The 17,877-nt window shown below is 43.9% G+C and overlaps 2 protein-coding genes across 4 annotated transcripts in view; both read right to left on the bottom strand.

Moving 5' to 3' along the window:
• The window catches only part of zfh1 (Zn finger homeodomain 1), a 243,756-nt gene that overhangs the window by 171,313 nt on the left and 54,566 nt on the right, over positions 1 to 17,877 (bottom strand). The gene's annotated exons all lie outside the window — the stretch shown is intronic.
• LOC135937742 (uncharacterized) lies at positions 6,732 to 7,539 on the bottom strand. Its single transcript, XM_065480958.1, has 2 exons — positions 7,050 to 7,539; positions 6,732 to 6,986 (listed from the first exon to the last, which is right to left on the bottom strand). The coding sequence occupies exons 1-2, from the start codon at positions 7,503 to 7,505 to the stop codon at positions 6,804 to 6,806; spliced, it is 639 nt and encodes a 212-aa protein (XP_065337030.1). The 5' UTR covers positions 7,506 to 7,539; the 3' UTR covers positions 6,732 to 6,803.

The following is a 17,877-nucleotide window of genomic DNA, read 5'->3' as shown; positions in this document are numbered from 1 at the left end:
ACGATCAACTACAACTTTACTGGTCAACGTGCGAGTTGGAAAAATTTTTGTATAGCCACTGAATACGTCAGTAAAAACAATGGCATGCATGTTTCCACTTGAACTGCGCGGCAAAGGTCCGATGGCATCCACGCTAAGTAAATTTCCGACGTGAGATTCGAGTTTTCTGTTATATAAGCCAAATTTTGTTTGGTTTTTTGACTTAACTCGTTGACAGATTTCGCATCCTGCGACAAACTCGTTGATGTCGTTATTCATGTTGCGCCAAATAAAATAATTTGCAACTTTCTTTTGTGTTATAAACTTGCCTGGATGGCCTGACAACACATCAGAATGGCAATATTTTAATACAGCAGGTCTCAAGTGCGCTGGCAGAACAATTAAGTTTTTGTTTTTGGCAGTATAGTGCAACACATCATTTATTAAACCGTATTTCGGTTTATGGCCTGATTTAACTGCTTGTTTCAGTGTCACAATTTCCGCATCTTTGTCTTGTTCAATTTTCCACTGCTCGTCATTGGTTGGAAAATCTGGTACATCTTGAAGTTGCGCAATCAGAACTTTTAGTCTGTTTCCCATTTTCAGTTCTTGCGGTGATGGGTTTACTAATTTGCTTGAATATCTTGCTTTTGGCAATTTTTTCTTCTTGCTTGGTTCAATTTTCTTCTCCTTTTCAGCAACTTTATTTTTCTTTTTTCGTGGTCCTTTTGAGTGTACAAGTTTGACTGGTTTGTCTTCGCATCTAGTGCAATTGTGTTTTTCAGTTGGGCAATTTTCATCGTTGAACGTAATTTGTCCATCTTGTTTGATCTCGTCCAGAGGGATCGTGCAATCACGCGCTGTATTCGGCTTTTTGAAATCGTCGATTGTATAAACAGCATTGCGCGAAAGTGCATCTGGTGCTCCCATTGAGTCACCTGGGCGATATTTTAATTCACAATTGAAACCACTTAAGTAAAGAGCGTACCGTTTTAAACGGCCGGAAGGGTTTGTTTGGTGCAGAAGGTTTTTTATTGCCTGATGATCACAGTAGACGACAAAACGGGAATACTGAATATAGTCCTGGAACTTAGAAATAGCCCAGACTAAACCGACTGCTTCTAATTCAGAAACGCAAAAGGTTTTCTCAGTATCTGTTGTCTGTCTGCTGATGTAGAAAATTGGTCTTGGGCCTTCTCCGTCAACGTCTTGCATCAGTATTGCGCCAATTCCATTTTTGCAGCTGTCCACGTAAATTTCAAATGTTTTGTTCATATCTGGCAAATGTAATACGCACTGGTCGGATGTCAAATGGTGAATGACTTGATCTAATGCTTTTTGCTGCGCTTTACTCCAGTTGAATTTTGCATTTTTACGTAGAAGTTGAGTGATTGGTGCTACCACGATCTGGTAGTTTGGAACAAAACGGCGAAGAAATCCGGTTAAACCTAGTAACTGCATGACTTCTTTCTTATTTTCTGGAGCTTTGTAATTTTTTATACTTTTTATTTTTTCCTCCATAGGAATCATTTTTCCTTGTGAAATTTTGTGTCCAAGCAATTCAATTTCTGTCGCTGCTACTTGTAGCTTCTTAGGGTTTATTGTCAAATTTGCAGAGTGTAGGCGTTTTAGAACTTTTTCCACGTGCAATACGTGCTCTTCAAAGGAATGGCTGTAAATAACAATGTCGTCAAAGAAATTAACAACAAAATCTCCAATCAATCCTTTTAATGTTCTGTCCATCAGTCTCTGAAATTCGAATCCTGACGCGTTCCATCCGAACGGAGCTCGTTTGTATTGGAATAATCCGCGATGCGTGTTAATTCCAAAATACTTTCGATCGTCAGATTTTATTTGCATTTGCCAATAAGCACCACTCAAGTCGATTTTTGTGTAATATTTCGCCTTGATTTGACTAAATATGGTGTCGAGATTTTGAGCGTTCAAATATGGCCTTGCAATAGTCCTACCGTTTAAGAAACGCATGTCGCTTACTAAACGGTATTTTTGTTTCTCTCCAGGTGGAGTTTTCTTCTTAACCAAATGAATAGGGGAAGCGAATACAATATTATCAGTTTCCTCGATAACGTCGTGTTCGAGCATTTTGTCGAGTTCAGCATCCAATATCGTCCGCATCTCTTTATTCAATGGTCGTAAAGATGTTTTGAATGGAAGTGCATCTTTTATTTCCACATTAACGGCAAAGTTTTTTGCTAATCCGGGGCTTTCGCTGAATATTCCGAATTTGTTGTATTTCTTGAGCATGACGAGGAATTTGTCGTTTTGGTCGTTTTCAATTTTCTCCTTTAGCAGCTCACGCAAAATGCGCTGCTCATCTACTTTCGCGTGGAACAATTTCAAGTCCGCTTCGCGTTTACGCGTGAATCTGAAAACTTTTTCTGGCTGGCTAGCGTGAAAATAACCATTTGCTGTCAATCCGATTTTTGCTGCTCGCATGAAATTTCTGCCTAACAGGATAGAATTTCCGTTGTCTTTGAGAACGTAACAAGGAATTGTGACTTTTCCTGCTTTCCACTCAATTTTCAATTCTACTAATGCTTCTACGATTGTTTTTCCACCCAACGTGCTAATTGTTTTTGCTGCATAGCGTATTTTTGGCTTCCTTTCTCTAATGGTTTGGAATAGTTTGTCTCCAATCAAAGTAACGTCGCTGCCACTGTCGATTAAACCTTTGTAATGGCGTCCGAAAATAGTTAAAGGAATATACGGCCGATCGTAATTTACGCTGTTTGTGTTTTTCATTTTCTTCATTTGTGGAACTGACTGGTCAAGCATTGCTTTTAAGTTTTTCTCCTTCATTTTTTGTCGCCTGTGCCTCTCCGAGGCCTGAGTCACAGGTTTCTTTTTTAGTTTCCCGACTTTTTGTTGTGTGGAGTTAAGTCTCGTTTTTTCTCGCGGCTGTGCTCGCGGCTTGAGTTGTTAGTTTTATTATCATATTTCGGCTTTTGCTTGCTGGAATCGGAGTAGTCTCTTTTGTACTTATGCGCGTATTTGTCTTTCCTATCGCCAGATGAATGGCGATAGTCGCTACGACTGTCGCTTCTGTTAGCAGAGTGGTCACGTGATTCGCGTGAATAAGATCTTTGGGAATCTCGGCGCCTGTCATGATTTTTGTTGAAATGCGCGTTCCGCTCACTCGACCTGTGGCGCGAAGTATCACGAGAGTAGGAACGTTCGCGTGAATAGGAACTTGTTCGCGAATTGCCTCTCTTCTCATGCCTTTTTTCGCGGCGCGATCGTGAACGTGAGAGCTGCGGATTCAGCGTCTCGAGCGGAATTTCTTGCGGCGCAAGGGTATTGTCAACAGGGCGTCCGGTATACGCTAAAGATGTCTCGACACTCTCAGCGGCAGAAGGCGGTGGAATATATGTCTTTGTTTTGTACATGAAACTCTGAGCGCGCCCGGCTTCCTCCAATAAATCCATTAACGTGCTGAAATTGTGTTTCTGCATGAACGGAAAATATTGGGGATTCATTTGGTCAAGTACCCGCTGAATGATCTCTCTGTCGGTGGCATTTTTGTCGATAATTTCGTAATACGCCTTGATCTTGTGAATATAAGTCGTGAGTGGTTCATTAACATGCTGGGTTCGGCGCTCTAATTCGCGTTTCAAGCTGCGGAGGTAATCAACGGCTGCAAATTCGGTCATGAACAAGTTTTTGAATTCTTGTAAAGTCGCGCAATTTTTCCCCACGCAATCATACCAGTAACTCGCATCCCCCTCCAAGCATGCTGGCATCTTGATATGTATCAATTGCAACTCGTCTACTTGGTACATTTTTGCCTGGTTTGAAATTAATTTCAAATATTCCAGCGGGGTTTTTGAGTCGAGCTTGCCTTTGTACTGGGGAATTCTGATTTTGTGGATTTTATATGAGTCATCGCGATTGCTGCTGTTGTTTTGCGTCATTTGCATGGCTTGCAGAAATGCTTGAGTAATGTGTGAAATTGGGTCATTGTGCAGCTGGCCTTGCACATTCCTATCGTTTGTAGGATTTGGTTGTGGCTGGCGCATGCCATACGATCCGAACAAGGAATTTGAGTTATGTACGGGGAAATGTAACGTGGAATTTGTGTAATGTGGAGCAGAGTGCAGCGTGGAATTTTGTCCTGCATTCATAAATGAATTGTTGAGTGTGGTCATGGTGTCGTGGGTATTGCGTAGGTCAGGAATATTTTCGTCACCTGCATTTCTTGATGAATTGCTGGCGCGATAGAATTTAGAATTTGCTGCTAAATTATTAGCTGTCTGAGGGCCGAATGAATTTCTGCCGAACAAATTCTGGGGACTTTCGGACGGTAATGGGTGTCCGATTTGCCCTGACGAGGGATGAAATGATTTTTCCCTCGTCTCATGGAGTGTACGTCTGTGCATGTCATTACGACTTGCATCAGCGTATTCGCTTTCGCGGTGCAAACTGCTTGAGGGATTCGGCTGTGCCGATTTGTTTGCTGCAAATTGAACTTCTCTGGGCTCGTCAAAATTTTCGAACTCTACTAACTTCGCGGTATTTTCTGTGATTTGATCATGGTGAGATGGGGCTGTGTAGAACGATTTATTCATCATTTCGAGCTGTTTCGCAATTAATCCTCTTGTTCTTCCCGCGATTTTAGACTTGGCTCTCGCGTGATTGAATTGCTGGATCGCGTACGCAGCATCGCCTACTTGCCGGTTTCTATCGCGTTCGAAATGGTGTACTAGTTGCAGGATTAAATCGTTTGGATTCTCTTCGGACAGCGCGTCCGTCATCAACGCGTTCTCGCACATTCCGCGAAGGCTGGGAATTTGAAATTTGACGATAGCGAAGTCTTGCAGTTCTTCTGCTATTTCTTTCTCAAGCGTTTCAGGTTCTGGATTAGGTTGACCAAAAATGGCACCTAATTCTTTGGAGCTGGACATGGTGATTGCAAAAATCTCTACTTTAACGCGATTTCCGATTTTATTTTTGCCTAACTTTATTTGGAATAAAGCTAAACCGACCTAGCGCAAGGGAATCCTAATTTAGGTTCTTGTTAGATCTTATATCGGGTCGGGAATTAACTTTTGTTAAGTATTTTTAATAGGCCGAGCCCCCACTGAAGCGGCCTACCGGTTAGTCTAGGGGTTTAGGTTCAAATACTAATGAAAAGCTAACGTGTGACGGGCACTCCGACGACGACTTGGGAAAGTCGACCGGTCGCGCGGATTAAAGTAAGGGACTCTTGCAATCGGCGTCAACCGGATAAACAGTTTGACGAACAGCCGGGCTGTACAGAGGAAACCGCAGGTCGGTTTCCCCTTGCCGATTGCAAGTTAGGTTTTGGGGAAAATGAAACTAACTTGGCTGAGCTGTATGAGCTCCTGCTCTGGCCAACTAACAAGAGTGGCCAGGTAGCAAACTCAGAATCAGAATGATAAAGAATATGAGCAGGCGCGCTTTATTTATACGCTTGTCCCCTACTCCTCATTTACATACAGACATCTATTGACAGGTTATATCTTGCATGGTGTAGGTCGTCTCATCCTGGAAAGAAGAGGATTGCCTCTGGAGTTTCACCACTTGCAAATGTGTAGCCGTGTGATGATCTTTTTTGAAAAACGTGATTTCACATAGCTACACATTAAAAGTGCTGGAAGAAGCACACGTCGGGAACTTCATTTGTTTCGTCCATGGCTACCGGAGAGAAGAGGATCAGTTCCAGTACTTGTAAATGTGTAGCCGTGTACAGATCATTTTTTAAAAATGTGATTTCACATAGCTACACATTTAGAGTGCTGGTTATAAGCTACTTTAACAGAAGAAGGCAGTTTAAATTGTTTCGTCCAGTAAATTGTAGTTTAGTTAATGTTTAGTTAGTAAATGTGTAGCCGTGTATACAGATAATAATTTCTTACAACATAAATTTCTTGTCATTTACTAATTTCTGGTTGATTTTGTTTTAATTGTTGTTAAATCTCATCCAAGTTGGTACCGTAAAAAAGTAATTAGTTGCGAATTTGAAAGGTTGTCTTTGCAGTGCGAGGCATAAAGAGGCAAGAAAGCTGCGTCTTGAGTTTCGCCTTTAGCCGGTAGCGCGTGCAGGAGGCGAACTCATTTCATAAGCTTGTTTGTTCGGATAAATTGGCCATTAATTCCGAGAGGGACGTGCCGCATTATTATTGCCGCTGTTGATACACAAAACAATTTAAGGCGGGCGCTCTCTATTTCGCCGTCGCCATCGGCACGCACCTAGGCTGAGCGCATCCGATGCGGAGAGTAAATCTTTGAGTAAGAAGGTGTTGGAATCGTGCCGGGCATGGGAATTGCCCTTTAATGGCCTGCTAACACCGCCCCGCAGTCGATACAATTTCAATTAACTTGGGCCGCTCGCCGCCTGAAAACAGAGCAGCCTCGCTCCCAGCCAGCAAGGTGTAAACGCAGGGGCTTCGCCTGCGCGTTTCATATGGGAAAAGTTAAATAGCTTGCCGGCCTTCTTTCGAATATTGCGCTCTGCGGAACGTGATTCTCGTTCCGTGCGTAATAAGCACACGCGCGCTGAATTATGGACCAACTTTGGCATAGAACAGCGCTGCCGTCTCCTTTCAAGCTCTCACTGCTCCATTTTGCAAAGTAGGAACTTATTTTGATGTGTTGCTGTAGGTTGTAATACGATCGTTCTGCCTCTCTAGATCGTGTGTAGACACTCAAGTTTTTTCCGTCGAAATTTGAACGACCAGGGATGTTTCTTTTCACAAAATAAATTCCAAAACTATAAGGCAATATTGTTTTAATACCATTTATAAATCATTACATTAATAAAATATTTCACACATTTTTGGTATTCAGCTTTTGTTCCAGCTACTGCGGCAGCCTACTCTCCTAGTTGTGGTTGGAGTGGTGGTCGTTGTTGTTGTTGTAGTGGTCGTCGTAGTTGTTGTAGTCACTGGTGGAAGCTTCTCATTAGATACGCCGAACCATCGCACTGCGGTGAAGTCCGGCTTGTCGTTTGGTGAAACAATTTCAACCTGTGTCGCGCAAATATTTGTTTCCAATAAACAAACTCACAACTCACTCTTTTCAATACTCACCAGGTACCGTTTGGATCCAAATTCCAAGCTACTAGGCACGTTACGATAAATTGTGTTCCAGCCAATGGAAGTTTGACTTTGTAAGATGGGCAGCGTTATGTAGTTTGTAGTCCCTTCCACGACGAAGTTGACCAATAGCATCAGGTTATCACTGCCAGCAAAGTTTTTCTCCGGGACGAAAAATTTGATGCCGAATCGGTAATCACTCTGGATTTCCATGGCCGGCGCTCGCATACAAGCGAACGTTCCGAGCTGCTCAGGGATGGCGACTTTTCCTCCTTCCGTAAATTGGTGATTAGCAGCCTCATCCTCTCTCCAGAAGCCAGGGAATGATGTCCCAGAGCAGGAAGGTTCTACTCCTGCAGGGAAGCCTTCCCACAAGTCGTAGAAAGCTCCCTGTAGAGCATCTGTCCAGCTGACAATGGCGGCAGCTACAATGATGAACTTGGCAAGCATCTTCGCTGATGTTCAGGACTGCCTGTTTGAGGGGGTCAACTCAAACAATTTATATGCTGCAGCTTAATTTTCGTCACGCTCATTCAGATTACACTTATCTCAGTGTACTGCGTTCCAAGTTCAAATCCCACTTGGATACGAATGCATTTCAGCAAATTTCAGTTTAATCAATTTGATTAACGAAATAATGAGCGTACCGGATTAATTGAAGACTTTAAGCTTGTTTTTCAAAGAGGCCGCGAGGTTATGAAAGAAGTCTAATCGTTTTACATTGAAGTATGTTCATGCATCTTTGATAAGCCAAGGGCATTTCCCAATTAAAGCAATTGCAATTACGTAAGAGGGCATGACGGTGGTCCACATTCCGAATTCAATTTATTTGAAAATAAATTTCGCAGCAGAGGAAACCTTAATGGAATACATATTTCTTTTTCTCGCTGCAAAGAAAAAGCAATAGGGAGAAGTTGTGGGATGAAAAACTGCTATAGCTGGCACCTTCGTAAGCTGCAGTTTGTTTTTCCGGAACAAGGGTATAAAGTGAATTAATAGAGTCGGAGATCTGGCAATATTTTCCCCCGGTGCGAGCGCACTCACCTCTGCGAGGGAGTTTTGCGCGCGACACGGCCTCTTAATACCTTCCACCTATAAGCGCGCAATAAATTATATCAAAAGTTCGCTCGCTCGCTCGGGCAGACCCCGCAGTCGTACCTACTTGGTACGTGAGTGTATAAGTTTTAATTGTGTGAAAAAGGCAAGTGCCGGGGCCGATAACTCATAGCAGCAGCAAAGGTGTGTGTGTGAGTGTGTGTTTGCCCAAGCAATCCCCTACTCGCATTGGAAAAAGAATAGTGCGGCCGTTTTCCTTCTTTTCTGCTCCACAGTGATAAATTTATCGACAGAAGGATAAAACTAATTGTATTTTTATAACCGCACCAACTCTGAAATAAAAAATGACTTCAAAACACTCTACAAAATTAGACAGGATTCAGAAATAAGGCCTGTCCAAAGCAAACGATGGATTTTTTTTATTTCAATGAATTTTAACAGACCGGGTTCATCGACCCTTTGAAACTCCGAACTTTTATATATTCATTGTGACCGTTAAAAAGTCATCTATACGCAGTTTTGAAATTTCAGCGTCATGATTCTTCTGCAGCCACTGAATCTGATCAAACAAGCATAAACACAAAAGTGCCAACCGGTGCAAACGTGCGGCACGAGCGATTTTACGGCCTTATAAATCAATACGGGGCCATTTACAGTCTGCAAGTGCATTTAATATCTGTGTCGCGCGCGCGGCCGTGTATATACGCCTCGATAATGGCATTCATTAGAAAAATATGAAAAAGCGGGGCAGAGGAGAGATGATTACGGTGGCGCAGATAAGGTGGAGCTCTCGCACGCGCGAGCTGACTTTTTCCAACCCTGCCGCTCTCGCTCCCCGGAGGCACATGAAAGATGATGAATGCCGAGACACCTCAACCAATTTCTCCACTGTCGAGATTGTCAAGTAGCAGACAAAGGAGCAAAAGATGATGCAGCAGCAGCAGCAGCCAACCAGCCAGCCAGCCAGCGAGATGAACCGCCATCCGACGGCCTCTTCTTTTCCCTGCTCTGCTCTGTCGACGCTGCAGGTAAACATGTCGGCGGAAAAATTGCCGCAAAACGACGACGACGTAGCGCAGGAGAGAAAAAAAATGAAAAGCCAGAGGCCCGCTTTAATATCTCAGTGTCACCTTTTTAAACACGCGTTATGCGCCGCCGGAATTGGATTAAACGCGGGTGGCATTTTGTGCGCCAGTCACATACGTTAAGGAAATTTTCTGTAGGGAGGCGCAAAAATGAAAGAACTCTCGGGACTCCAGAGTCTCGTAGAAGCATAAATACCGATTTTTTTCTACTAAGAGGAATAATTTAATAAACTAAGTAGTTTCATCGATTTTCTTAAGGTAATTTAACCGTTTTTTGAACGTTAAACATTGTATTTATTTTGGCAAGTGCCATCAGTGGAAAATAGGTTTGTACTTTTGCAAAAATGACTGAATGTTTAGAAAATTTTGGAATTTTGCTATCTAAACCACGTCAACAGGATTCTCTGTGAACAGCAAGCACTGCGGAATAGGGCGTAAATCAGCGGGAATTTTGAAATGGGGGTGTGACAACCCAGGAAATAAAATAGAAGGCATCGAATGTGTCTCAAAGTGTCTCAAAGCGCGGGAAATCGTAAAATTTGACCTTTAAACAGAAATTTTCAGCTTAAATCCTGAATAAATGATCGATTTACTGGTTTTGCTGGAATAATCGAATCTTGCTTCATATTACAGTTAGCATACAGGCGTAAGGCTATTAAAATAACAATGTCAACATGCACACCGATGCAACATCATTTTCGAGGAATGGGCAAGTGTTTCGAGATGCAAAATCAGTGTCTCTGACGTGAGATTAATGCGTTTTGCGCCGCGCCAATACGTATCCATCATAAGTGTTTTGTGTGTCGCGATGGCAGCCAAGTGAGGCAATCCTTTACAGCCGCATGGGGTGTCGGATTACGTTAAAGCACCAGGTATCCGGCCTGTGCCACCGTAAAAAGGCGAGTGCCGGCGCCGCCGTGGCTGCCGTATTATGGGCCCGCCCGCACTCTCGCCCGGCGCGCCAGGTGAAAAATTGCCTTTTTACAGCGCGCACTGCAGCCACTTTATTTGAAATATCCTCCTCGCAAAGTGCCAACTCCCTGATTGTGCATTTTATTACAGCTGCTGAGAGGCAAAAAGGTGAGAGAAGACAAGCCCAAGAAGCATTTTTCACTGCGATTTTTGCACATCATCCATTGTCCATTGCGTAGTTATAATGTTGACGGCAAAAGTTTTGAAAGGAATTTTTAGCTAACTCTAGAGAGCAATTTTAAATCCATCTTTATTGAAAATTATTAAATTTTTAAAACAACGATTCAGATTACTTTAATGGAATACAAAGTTCTGGCATAATTTCAAGAAGCAGATTAATTTAAATGCTGAAAATAATAAACAAAAAGATACAAGCGAGAAATTTAATTTGTAGCCTGTTTTATCTATATATCTTTTGCAGTGTTGCAAATCAGTGCGTCGTCATAATCACTATTTTCAGCTAACAAGGGAGGTTCATAGACATAACACATTATTTTGTTCCCTCCCATGTGTCAGCGGCGGTATCTCGAAATCCAAAGATTTATACATGCTGAATTTGTATAATAAACTTCCAGCGCAGATTCGGGGTGTGCTGCGCAGTATGACGAGTTCTAGAAACAGCTGAAATAACTTTGGTTTATGCTAACAAATTTTATAATAATTTCTCGATTACATGGCTTCTTTGTAGCGAAACATGCACTCTTTAATTTACTTGCGACACAAACATTGCGAAATGTATACGCTGTTTCTTTTTCATTATTAATTTAAATTTTGCTACTTATTATCGTGACTAATTTATGAATGCGCGGATAGGAATGGAGGAGCTTCTATTCTATACCGTTGTATGAATACAAATAAATTAAAATTAATAAGGTATTATACAAGTGCTGGCTGCAAAATTAGCATGCTTCTCAAATGATGAGGACTGTCTCCTTACTTGAAATCCTATTTTTTCCCCCAACAAAGAGTTTCATTCGCTGTAGGACAGATCTCGACGAGACGAATCGAAAATGTGGTCAAGCGCAGCAAATTTTGGAGAAAACTTGAAAATTTTGAATTTTACTCTAGCAAAAGGTCATTTTTTTATTATTTCAAATTGTAGAACAACTGCTTATTGCATCCAACAATTCAAATAATTTTCATATGTCACCCTGCATCGATCCACTTTAATTTAAAACAAAAAAAAAAACAATCAAAAACTCTGTTTGGGGAACCAACTTGTCTAGTGGGAAAGATAGAGCAGCGAAAATCAGTGCTGGCGAGAGACAAGCTCCGGCGGCGGTGCCTAGCAGGTGATCGATGGACTTTTATGCCGTGTTGCAGGCAAAAACAGAGTGCACCCCTTCTTTATTATTTCGCGCGGCAGCCGAGATATGGCTGGCTGCTTTGTTTTTGCTTCGCCTCGGCTGGGCTGTCACTTTGTTATTTCCAGCTCGCCTAGTAAAAAAGACGAGCAAGGTGCAGCGCCGCTTTCCCCGCGCGCGTCCACCTTGTATAGAGCAGGGGTGCATTTCGCCCTGCGAGTGACAGCGTCGGCCAAAAACCAGGGAAATAGAAATAAGGTGTTGTCCTATAAAAAATAATGTATGGAAGCTGCTTTTGTTGTCTCGGCGCTGCCGGTGTGTGTGTGTGTGTGTATTTTTTTCTGTGCGTGATATGACGATGCGACAACACACACACACACACACGAGAAAGGGGGCCGCTTTTGCAAGGAAAAAACTTTGCTGCCTTTGCCTTTATAGCCGTGCGTGCGAGGCGGTCCATGACATATTTCGCGAGCGGAGAAAAGAGGGACCTCTCGTCTTGCATATATGCTTCCGAGATTCGGGGGTACCATTACTTTGGGGGACGAGAATGTTCATTTTTTTCTCCGATAGTGAATTATAAGTCAGTTTATGTGGTGCTAAAATTTTCGCAAATTTATGGAACAACCTAACACGAAATAATAATTTTCAAATTCTTCCTGCTAGTGATTTGCAACCATATTAATGCCAAAATCAATCTAGCATTTTTTGCAATTTTTCAAAGCTTTACTGTACACCTATAGAATTTGCAGAAATGCAGTATTTTTAGTCCTTCATACATTCCTGGTTTTCCATCAAATGAACTTGTATGTAAATGTTTTCCAACAGTAAAATTTAGAGAATTTTTCTAGAGTGCCCCTTGCGTTGGTTGATTCAGCGTGATTTGGAAATAGAAATTCCCGAAATTCAGCGTGTGAAGGGCCTCGCAGTATTTACACAAGTCACGCTCATCCATTTCAGCCGATTCGGAAACGCGGTGTGACAGTCTATTTTAGTGGCTGGGAAAATATTGTCACCTCTGGCTATGCAATTAATCACCTCCACTCAGGAGAACGGCTGTTTATCCGGCGGGGTTCAAAGAACGAAAACGTGCTGCTAGATGTTGGTAAAAAGAAGCTGACTTAATGGTGATTAAACGAGCTGAATGAAAGCTGCGCCGCGTCTTTTTCTCGCAGCGCCGGCCTCACCTATCGGCCGTTTATTTTCTTTGCCCGCCGCGTGCGGCATGCATCGATCCGATAAACAACCGGCCAACCGTCCTCTCTTGCTCTCTTGCTCGGGACTGCTTTTGTTTTTTGTACCTGAACTGCTGTCTCCGAATTTCCTCTTTTGCACCTCTCTCGGCGTCTAATTTAATTAGAGTAATGCGTCACCGCGCGTGTTGAGCATGGGGAAAAACGAGTGTAATTGCAGCTGTCCGCCCGCCCGCTCGCTCTGCTCCAGTCCGATAATGGCGCGTGTATTTGTGCGTCTTTGTGTGCAAAAGTGAGACGACGAATGTTTCACAGCCATTTGTCCCTTTCTTTCTCCTCCGCCCTGCTCGTCGCTGTCGCCGTTTCCCGCCCGCCTTTTCTCCTGCTCGATGGGGCAAAAGTCAGGCAAGTATTTCTCGTGTTAGGCCATTCAAAACGCGCGCTCGCATTACTCCCAGAGAATTGCCCCTTCTGAGGCCGTAAGAGAATGCTGGAGAAGGAAAATTAAATCTAAAAATTGTACGAACTCCCCGAATATTTTGGGCTGAATTTTCCAATTTGTTTGAAAGAAATCCCTCCCAACGGACCGCATTGCATTTGAAGAGAAAACACGGTTCAGCCATTGCCTCGACTGCGTTTGGCAATTCAAACGAGCTGAAAATCTAATTTGACTTGGCGGCAGAGACCGGGGCAACAATGCAATCCGCCAGCAATAAATCTGGAAGGGATAAACAAGAGAAAAAGCCAGTGGCGTCTTGCGCAAGGCACTTAGGACGCGGCCGTAAAAACTCGCGCACACAGATTTATTCGCCGTGTGTGCATTGTGTGCAGCTGAGCAGGCAGGTAATTTAATAACTACCGTGCATGCCTTGGCCGGGTTCATTGATTGTGCTCGGCGCTCGAGATTTACCTCTCATCGCGCGCAGGCGGGAGTGAAATTAGAGAGAGACAAAGGAGCATGCAGGTACAAGGGATTACAATATGTTTAAGTGATGCGGGCTCAGCACAAAATGCATGCGCCTTCCACTGCCTTTGTTCGCCGCCACACAAAGGTAAGATTACGAACGAGACGACGGCGCTATTATTAAACCACCTTAATGTGTGCTCGATGATGCGCGTCAATTTAGCGGCAGAGGTGGGCGCGCGCTGATTATGTTTCAATTGCCTCCTTGTCCTCCTCTTGCAAAGGAGCAGCAGACGCGGGGGATCTCACAAAAGGCAGCGCGAGAGAGCGGTTTAATTAAGAGTTATGCCTTCTGCTCCTTTGTCAGGCAGCAGCAGGTTGGGGCGCTTACATAGGCAACCCGCTGGACACTTTTACCTGACGAGTTGCCTACCACCATCTCTCTGCTAAAGTCCAGATAATTTTATTTTTGACGAGCCTCTTTCTCAAGCCAAGTCGCATCTAGGTTATTCCTCTTTCCAAGCATTCTAGAGGAAAACAAATTGCAAAATAATTTATTGCTAATGAGACAGGTCAGAATCACACACATGTCATTCACCGAGCGATGAGTCACGAGAAACTCTGGTGGCAGTCATGATGTTTGCACGTGAAGAAAGAAGACATTTGCATTCATCGAAAGAACACAATGAAGACAAATTAATGTTAAACTGTGATTCAGCACCTAACAATTAGCCATCCGGGCGTTACACAAGTTGCGCAGATTGCAAATAGGTCCGATTTTAGCCGACTGGGAGACAGCAGCACTCTAGCTCTGCATGCTGACAGACACGATTACCTGCGCAATATCAGAGTGCTAATTTCGCAGCGGGTTTCGACACCAAACTTGGCCGCCGCGCGCCTCAATTAACAAAGGTGCGAGTGTCTCGTTTCGATTCACCTTAGACGTTCGTGTCCTAGTGCAGCAAACCCTTGGAGGCGCCGATCGTTACCTAAAACTTTGCTCTGCTAAAGTTGCGAAAGAGCCTAGCTTCCTCTCCAGTGTGTTATTGTTTATTCGTGAGAGGGCAAGTTTAATTGCAGCTTTGTTGCTGCGTGTGCAACATTCTTGGTGCAACTTGGCAGCTCGGCTGCATGTTGGCGCGCGAAATATAAATACCTTTGCTCGAGCGGTAATTAGCGATGCCAAGGATGAGAGCAGCTTCGACTCGGCAGATTTACCAGAGGCCGCGCATTTTTACCCAATCATCTAGCATGTTTCGCGTCAAACCGTTTGAAGTCTGCTTTGTACATTTTCTGAAAAGCCGTAAATTTTGCGCATAAATTAGCGCTAAATGAAGTGGTTGAATTAGCCCGCCGCGTCGGCCGGGCGCTGTTGTTTTCTTTGTACGCCGTGCATGTACCTCAAAGTAGAGGTGCATGTTTTAATGTGTGTTGGGATCTGGTCCAAGAGACAGCCGCCATTTATCCCTGTTGGCCGAAAGCCCACTTTGCGTTTCGCTCGCGCGTGGCTGTCACGCTCTATTCATCAACTACTGAGCACCTCGCACTCACTTATTATCGCCGCAGACTCACCTTCGACCGCTTGCAAGATGGATGGCGCCCGCAGAAACACGAGACAGCTCAAAAGTTTCAACATTTTCCACCCTAAAACTATTAAAACTCCGACCTAAATTGTCACAGCAGAATGAACAACTCTTCGCTAAAAATATTAAAATTTACCAAAATTTTTAATGATTTCTTTCAACCAGAAGATAGCTCAAAATATCAGTGATCAGTAGCGAGTTAGACGCCGTCGAAAATCGATCTACTTTCGCACGGCGGAGGACACGGACGTTCTGATTGGCTAGGCGGTGGTATACGCTTTTATTGGCTAATCAGAACGTCAGCGGTCCTCCGCCAAGCGAAAATAGATCGCTTTTCGACAGTGCACAATCATTACAATTTTTGGTTCAAATGGTGCAGGTTTTTTTAATTCAAAATTCAAAGCTCACGTTCACATTTGGGACAGAAACCGTCTCACAGTCACGAGTAAGCAAATTAAATTTATTTTGAGCTTGCCGCGTTTCATGAAGGATGACTTTGTTGCATAGGTGTGATATACGTTGATCCAGCAGCAGGTTCGAGCCGCAAGACTGCGGCTTCACGTGGCTCCACATGGCTAAGCGCCACTGGTCCGTGCGCCATTAGCGCGTGTCTCGTCGGGCGGGTGGTAGGGTACGCATAAAATTTATTTAAAAATCACTCGCCCCCCGCGTTCACACGTGCTGCAGCGTGTGTGTATATAAATGCGTACCTGTCTGGCACGCCGGGATAAGCCATTCAATTTGGCCCGGCTGGTGAGGCCAATATTTCACTCCATTTTTCATGCCGTGATTGACGCGGCGTGTGGAGTGGAGTGAGCGACGGCCGACGGCTCTCTGTGTGTGTAGCCGCCGCCAAATCAAATTACTTTATGTAAAACACCGAGCACGCCAATATGTTCGAGTCAATATTTAAGTGCGCGGTGTCATTTCAAAGTCGCGGCTCTTTTGTTTGCACGAGGTAAAATTGCTTCTAGCAATATTTGGCTCTGCATTGAAAGATAAATCCGATATCAGGGTTTAAACTCCAATACGGATCTTCCGAATATTTCAAAATTAATGAGCCGAGCCTGTTTGATGTTTTTACCTTATCTGCTATTGTGAAATCTTGATGTGATAAAAAAACTGGGCTAATCACACAAAAAATCTAGATTTAAACTAAGAAATTACTGCTAAACAATTTGAATTTTCTTAAATACCCACTGAAACCACATTTTCGTATGTTTCAATCGATTCCTGCGGGTCAAAATAGGTGAGATAGATTATTTTTCCGATCAAAAAATTATTTGTGACGTACGAGCAGAAGCGCAAAGCAAAACGCACGTTGCTTTGGCGCGCACAAAGAATGAAACTTTTGGTCACTACTGCGCAAGTGTTACCCCTCTGACGTCACAGCTGCTTCATGCTTGGTAGGTGAGAGGGGGTGACACTTGCGCAGTAGCAACCAAAAGCGCGCCAAAGCAACGTGCGTTTTGCTTTGCGCCTCTGCTCGCTCGTCACAACAAATTTTGCGATCAAATAATAATTATTTACATCACCCATTTCGACCCTCAGGAATCGATTGGAACATAGAAAAATGTGGCTTCAGTGGGTCTTTAATATATCAATCAAAGAAATAATTGGATTAAAACTAAAGAGATCTTTTGCAGTACAAAGTGACCTTTTTAAAGCTGGTGAATCCGCTTTAGCCGCAGCATTGTTCCCTGCTCTTCATTTCGTCCCCAGCGACGTACAGAATTTATCTGCGTCTGATTTCCAGCAATAAAGCAATATTTCATGCGGCGCTGCTCACCTTTGGAAGTCGTGAGTGCGTGTGTGTGAGCCGAGCTATATTGAGTAGACGCGCGCGCGGTGTGTATTTCTCTGCTGCTTCCTTATCACCTTTCTGGTCCAGTGAGTGCGCGGGCGGGCGGGCGAGCGAGCGAGCGGGCTTTATAGGCAAGAGCAATTTGCTGTCGAGTTTCCACGTGGGACCTTTTCTGCTCGGCTATACCTATGTGGCCGCTGTGCGTGGCTGTGACTGCGAGATATACCTTTATAAAGCGCTTCCGCCCTCGGCTCTCGCTCGCTCGCTCGCAGATAACCCCAAAGTTAAATAGACTTTAGCCCCACGCTCCGCTCTCTGCCGGTTGCTCCTTTTATGATAACTGGACTCTCGACTATTTGATTGCGCCGCGATACAAAACTACCCCTTGGCCCGCCACGGCCCCCAGCGGACACCACTTGGCAAATTATGACCGCATTTTGCCACGGAAAAAATCTCAACGGGACGTTTTTGCCAGGTTGAAAATTGATTTTCTCCTGTGATTGTTCCTATTGTGCCCATTGAACCGGTAAAATAAAATAAATAAATAAGGGATTTTGATTCTCGCCGAGTAAGAATGCGATGGGTGATTACACACAAAATTATGAGCAGTAAATTACGTCGTGTGCCACCGCAGCTCGTATATCTTGAGGAAGCGACGAAAACAATTCCCGGTCGACGTCCTGTTGAGTTTTAGTCGAGTTCTCTCGGCACCGCACCGCCAGCGATGAGTAGACAAAGTCGGGTCGTAAAGTTTGCGGCTGCGAATTTCGCGTGCGGAAAAAAGCAGCATCAGGTAAGAGTTGAAAGTGAGATAGTGGCAATGAAATGTAGTTGAGGTCCTAGCCGCGCTGCTGCAAAAGTTTTATTAGCGCCTCCACGTCTCCCCCTTTCTTCTTTTCCCCGGCGCGTTCCTAACGTTAT

The sequence above is a fragment of the Cloeon dipterum genome, chromosome 2 (assembly GCF_949628265.1).
Source record: "Cloeon dipterum chromosome 2, ieCloDipt1.1, whole genome shotgun sequence".
Classification (NCBI taxonomy): Eukaryota; Metazoa; Arthropoda; class Insecta; order Ephemeroptera; family Baetidae; genus Cloeon; species Cloeon dipterum.
The sequence above is the reverse complement of the archived record's forward strand: the minus strand, read 5'-3'. Positions and strand labels throughout refer to the sequence as shown.